Consider the following 6,000-nt stretch of genomic DNA (forward strand, 5'->3'; position numbering starts at 1 on the left):
AAACATTGACGAAGACGATCTTGAAAATACTCGCTTGATACTGAGAAGCTGCAAAGAAGAAAGTAGACCCGTTTAAATCAAGTTTGCAGAAAGATATTAAAAATGAATAACGACAGATGAAATATATTATTAGGAGCGACGAAAGAAAGGTACTGAAAGAAGAAAGTAAAAAAAAAGTATCCTCGCTATTGGACAGGTGTTATTTAATAAAATTGTTAAGCATGCAGGACTGGTTAATTGGACAACAGGAGAGAATGAAGGTAAAATGTACAGGATGATTCCATGATGATGTTACAATCTTTTAAGGATGATGGAGAAGGGTGAATGTGTCAATCTGAGGTAAGCGATGCTGGTCCGGAAACGACAGAGTCGAAAGTTACACTACTGGCCATTAAAATTGCTACACCACGAAGATGACGTGCTACAGACGCGAAATTTAACCGACAGGAAGAAGATGCTGTTATATGCAAATGATTAGCTTTTCAGAGCATTCACACAAGGTTGGCGCTGGTGGCAACACCTACAACGTGCAGACATGAGGAAAGTATACAACCGATTTCTCATACACAAACAGCACTTGACCGGCGTTGCCTGGTGAAACGTTGTTGTGATGCCTCGTGTAAGGAGGAGAAATGCGTACCATCACGTTTCCGACTTTGATAAAGGTCGGATTGTAGCCTATCGCGATTGCGGTTTATCGTAACATGACATTGCTGATAGCGTTGGTCGAGACCCATTAACTGTTAGCAGAATATGGAATCGGTGAGTTCAGGAGGGTGATACGGAACGCCGTGCTAGATACAAACGTCCTCGTATGACTAGCAGTCGAGATGACAGGCATCTTATCCGCATGGCCGTAACCGATCGTGCAGTCACGTCTCGATCCCTGAGTCAACAGATGGGGACGTTTGCAAGACAACAACCATCTGCACGAACAGTTGGACGACGTATGCAGCAGCATGGACTATCAGCTCGGAGACCATGGCTGCGGTTACCCTTGCTGCTTCATCACAGACAGGAGCGTCTGTGTACTCAACGACGAGCCTGGGTGCACGAATGGCAAAACGTCATTTTTTCGGATGAATCCAGGTTGTGTTTACAGAATCTTGATGGTCGCATCCGTGTTTGGAGACATCGCGGTGAACGCACAGTGGAAGCGTGTATTCGTCATCCCCATACTGGCGTATCACCTGGAGTGATGGTACGGGGTGCCATTGGTTACACGTCTCGGTGACCTCTTGTTCGCATTGACGGCACTTTGAACAGTTGACGCTACATTTCAGATGTGTTACGACCCGTGGCTCTACCCTTCATTCGATCCCTGCGAAACCCTACATTTCAGCAGGATAATGCACGACCGCAAGTTGCAGGTCCTGTACGGGCCTTTCTGGATACAGAAAATGTTCGACTGCTACCCTGCCCAGCACATTCTCCAGATATCTCACCAATTGAAAACGTCTGGTCAATGGTGGCCGAGCAACTGGCTCGTCACAATACGCCAGTCACTACCCTTGATGGACTGTGGTATCGTGTTGAAGCTACATAGACAGAAGTACCTGTACACGCCATCCAAGCTCTGTTTGACTCAATGCCCAGGCACATCAAGGTCGTTATTACGGCCAGAGGTGGTTGTTCTGGGTACTGATATCTCAGGATCTATGCACCAAAATTGCATAAAAATGTAATCACATGTCAGTTTTATTATAATATATCTGTGCAATGAATACCCGTTTATCATCTGCATTTCATCTTGGTGCAGCAATTTTAATGGCCAGTAGTGTATAACCCAAAATTGTTCCGATGTCTCTGACGGTGAAACTCTTTTGCTGCAAACGCTTTGTTTTCCGTATTTTGAGTGATCGTACTCTTGACTAAAACAAGAGAAAAATTACAGTAAACACGAGCCTAAAGTACGTACATTATGAGATACGAAAACCTGTTCTTCTTTGCTACTGTGAAACACATCTACTAAACAAGTGAACATAGCTCTCAACGTATGCCCTTCAGAACCCATGTTTATTAGACACTTTTTACTTGTTTCAGTCCATAATTCATCCTCGAAAAATTTGGAAAGCAAAGAGCTTGGAGTAGAAGAGGCCCATTGCCATAACGATTTTCGCGTATAACTTTCGACTCCGTCGTTTTCGTGTCAGTGACCCCTTACCTGACTGTAACGTCATCGCGGATTCATCCTTTACATGCATCACAGATAGCTGGGCCTCCAGCAACGATTACAAGAAACCTCAGACTAGCGTACACACAGAAGTAAAGAAACATATCGATGGTGAGAAAAGAAATACAGAAGTACATCTAACTGGTCGTAAGATTCCCCTGGATTGTTGCAGATTGAATCTACGGTAATCTAAATTACAGATACAATGCAAAAGGAAACCACATTTCTTTAAACTGCATTTCACGATTCTCTGCGTATTGATTAGTGATACGACTGCAGATACACAAACTATCATTCTTGTTGTGTTTTTTGTACTCACACCAAGTTCTCATACATGCTGGTGTACACTGGTCTGCCGTCATCATCCAGCCACGTGCTGGGAGTGTATGCCCAAGTACCGCCCAGCTTATCTGATCGTTCGAACACCGTGACCTGCAAAGTGAAGTAGGAAATATCCTTTGTACATCATTCCTCATTATTCGTTGTGCAATGAACACATAATTTAGGTAGCAAAACAAAAACACACACACAGACACCTACGGCTGAAAACTCTGCACTCCCTTCCGACAAAATGGGACAATATTTTTATAGCATAACAATACATTATAGGCTTTTATGTTTGGAGAAACATGGAGCACATTACAGCGTCCTCTCATCGGTATCTGCTTGCCTGTAGAAGTCCAAATCTAGTAAGTCACTCCCACGTGGAGTGTGCTGACATACAGTACGTAGTTGTAGGCTGCATAATAATATTCTCAATATATACATTTGCGTTCTTTTGAGGTCCCGCTTTATTCACAGGACTATGGTAATAGTATACTGAAAGAAACATAGAATTTTTGCCTTGTATGCATGTAGGTGCTACACGTCTACTAAATGAGACTGCTTACACCACGCTTGTCCGACCTATTCTGGAGTATTGCTGTGCGGTGTGGGATCAGCGTCAGGTGTGACTGACGGACGGCATCGAAAAAGTTCAAAGAAATGCGGATCGTTTTGCACTATTGCGAAATAGGGGAGACATCATACGTGAACTGGAGTGGCAATCATTAAAACAAAGCCGTTTTTCGTTGCGACGGGATCTTCTCATCAAATTTCAATCACCAATTTTTCCTTCCGATTGCGAAAGCATTCTGTTGGCACCCATCTACATAGGGAGAAATGATAGTCACGAAAAAACTAGAGAAATCAGGCCTCGTACAGAAAAATTTAAGTGCTCGTTTTTCCCCGCGCGTCGTTCGAGAGCGGAGCGGTTCAATGAACCCTCTGCCAGGCACTTTATTCCGAATAGCAGAGTAATCACGTAGATGTGGATGTAGGTACGATTATATGAGCAGTCGGGAAGGAAGCTGCACAAATATTCATTCGGATTTCGTTAAGATTTTAAAAAGGAGAGAAGTGTGGTGATTTGCTGTAAACGTTCAGAAGAGTGAGACTGTGCAGTTCTCAAAACACAGAAACAGAGTTCATTTGACTACAGTATCGATGAGTCACAACTGTAATCAGTCAGCTCATATAAATACTGCGTGTAGCAGTTTATGGGACTATTAAGCGAAATAATTACACAGTGGTCGGATATTGGGAAAATATTTTCGGTCTACAACGTAGATTTCTTACAAACTCTTGTGCGACCAATTCTAGAAAATTCCATAGGTGCGTGGGACCAAAATCAAACAGATGTAACAAGTGTTCTTATGTGTATAGCAAGAATAACATCGTCGTAGGTTTACTTGACAGTGTCACGAAAGCGACCGTCAAGAACAAGGCGAAAACCCTTAACTGCGACACCCTTGAAGATAGACTCACACTATTACTCGAAATCCAACTAACAACGTTTAAAGAACCGCAGTTAAGTGAGAAATGTAGTAATATGCGACAGCCCCCTGTGGATCGTTCCCGTACTAAGAGCACAGACAGCATTAGCTTAATTACAACGCGCAGAGGAACATTAGTCATTCTTCCTGTGCTCCACCCGTGAATGGAACGTAGGAATATGTAATATGGGGTGTTCTAGGAAATATCCTATGCTATGGACTTTACAGTTGTTTGCAGATTTGGATGTTAATGTAGATAACTTTAGGATTAGATATAAAAAAAAAGAAACAAAACAAAAAATACCTATATTCGATATGGGACATTGTTTACAAAAACCGTTTAAGGAAGATACTAAAACATTATGGACAGATTGCACGACACTCTTGGTTTCTCAACTCGACGTTCACGAGAAACAAATTGTCACTATTAACAGACTAATAGCAGGTCACAAGAATACTAATAAAACGAGACGTATGTTGACATTAATGCTGTCTACAGGTTGTGATTCCTGATTTATTGATGAGGGCATAGTGTACGTACTAACAGAAAGTAATATGTAGTATCCTTCAAGAACAACTAGCCTGCACAATAATTTAAAACTTAAGGATTATTTTTCTGTTAGAGTAGTTACTACCGGCATGTAAGGATCCGTATTTGCCACTTTATCCGTCTTTTTAAAACGGAACTATGAATATTGAGGAGCTGTTATTATTGATGATTAAATCTTATGAGTCGTGAGGCGGTGCTATGTTCCTCTACAAATTTGTTCACCGCTCAACGTTTCGGACACACCGCTGGGGTCTTCTTCAGTATTCCAGTGGTGTTCACGGATGGCTGCGCATGTAGCCTTATGACTAAGAAGATTTTACCATAGGTGACAAATTTCACGAAAGCCTTTAGACTGATATGGCGTCTATTATGCTTGTTTACATTCGTACACATAATGAAGCATAAGAAAAAATCTGCAAATTTTAAAGTTTACTTTAAAAATCTTTGAATTTTATTATAATGGTGCAGGTCGGGTTGTAGTAACAGGGTGAGTCGATCGAATACTAAGGACACGTAGTTTAGTAACGTAAGAGCAGAAAAGAGACGCTGCGAAGTTACAAACGGTAAACACCCAAAGAATGAAGCCTCATTTCTTGCTTAAACCTACTTAGAAAGTTTCATGAATCGGTTTTCTGAGCGGAGTCTACTAATATTCTCCAACGTCTTAGACACCAATCTCACAAGGAAGGTAAACATAAAATTAAACTAATAATAGTTTGCACACATGCTCGTAGAATCATTCGTCCCTCATTCCATCTGTGGAGGTAACAGAAAAAAAACCTAAAAGGTGGAACAATGAAAATATTCTTTGTCTCTCACTGTTTAACGATTTGTAGAGCATACAAATGGAGATTGGAAAGAAAACAGTACGCTGTTAAGTGCAAAGGAGCCTGCACACTCCACATACCTGGTAACCAGCATCATTCAGACGTCTGGCGGTCGCTAGGCCCGAGATTCCTGCTCCGAGAACCGCGACGTGACTCATCTTTCACCAATGTCGCTCTTAGACTGGCACTGTCCTGCCCCTCTCGTCTATTTGAATCCTCCGGGATTCTGCACAGTAACGACAAGTGGCGAGGAACTTTTTAGACACGTCACCCCAGTATCGTGCACTGGCCTCAAAAATTTCGGGCAAGTCGATCACTAAACACTGACCGTGCAGATTTCGTCGTCGCGCTCTTAAATGTCGTGTCATGCAGCAGTACTACAGCCGCCGTCTGCCTATCTGCGAAGCAGAATGCTCTGTGGTAGCAGAAACGATGAAGGCTATGGAATAAGATTGTATAACAGACGTTACGTAAGTCCTCTCGTTTGATGCGGTGACCTCGGCGGGACTGAGGAGCTGCACGTTTGTTTTGCTCTCACTATCCTTGCTGTGATAATCTTTTGTTTGCTGCCTGACATACTTTAGATTCGAAAGCGGAAGATTTGGGGATGGGTTCTTTGTGTGCCGGAATACCTCT

At 42.4% G+C, this 6,000-nt stretch overlaps 1 protein-coding gene across 2 annotated transcripts in view; it reads right to left on the reverse strand.

Annotated features, from left to right (window-relative positions):
* Positions 1 to 5,757, reverse strand: part of LOC126259723 (senecionine N-oxygenase-like) — a 52,558-nt gene extending 46,801 nt beyond the window's left edge. Inside the window, exons 1-2 of one of the 2 annotated variants that reach the window (XM_049956702.1) lie at positions 5,445 to 5,757; positions 2,493 to 2,605 (exon numbers count right to left, since the gene is read on the reverse strand). In XM_049956702.1, the coding sequence (XP_049812659.1) occupies positions 2,493 to 2,605; positions 5,445 to 5,522 (191 nt within the window). In that variant the 5' untranslated portion in view covers positions 5,523 to 5,757. The remainder of the gene's footprint in view (positions 1 to 2,492; positions 2,606 to 5,444) is intronic. The other variant, XM_049956703.1, reaches the window with a different exon arrangement.
* Between the last annotated feature and the right edge of the window lie 243 nt (positions 5,758 to 6,000).

This window comes from Schistocerca nitens, chromosome 5, assembly GCF_023898315.1.
Source record: "Schistocerca nitens isolate TAMUIC-IGC-003100 chromosome 5, iqSchNite1.1, whole genome shotgun sequence".
Classification (NCBI taxonomy): domain Eukaryota; kingdom Metazoa; phylum Arthropoda; class Insecta; order Orthoptera; family Acrididae; genus Schistocerca; species Schistocerca nitens.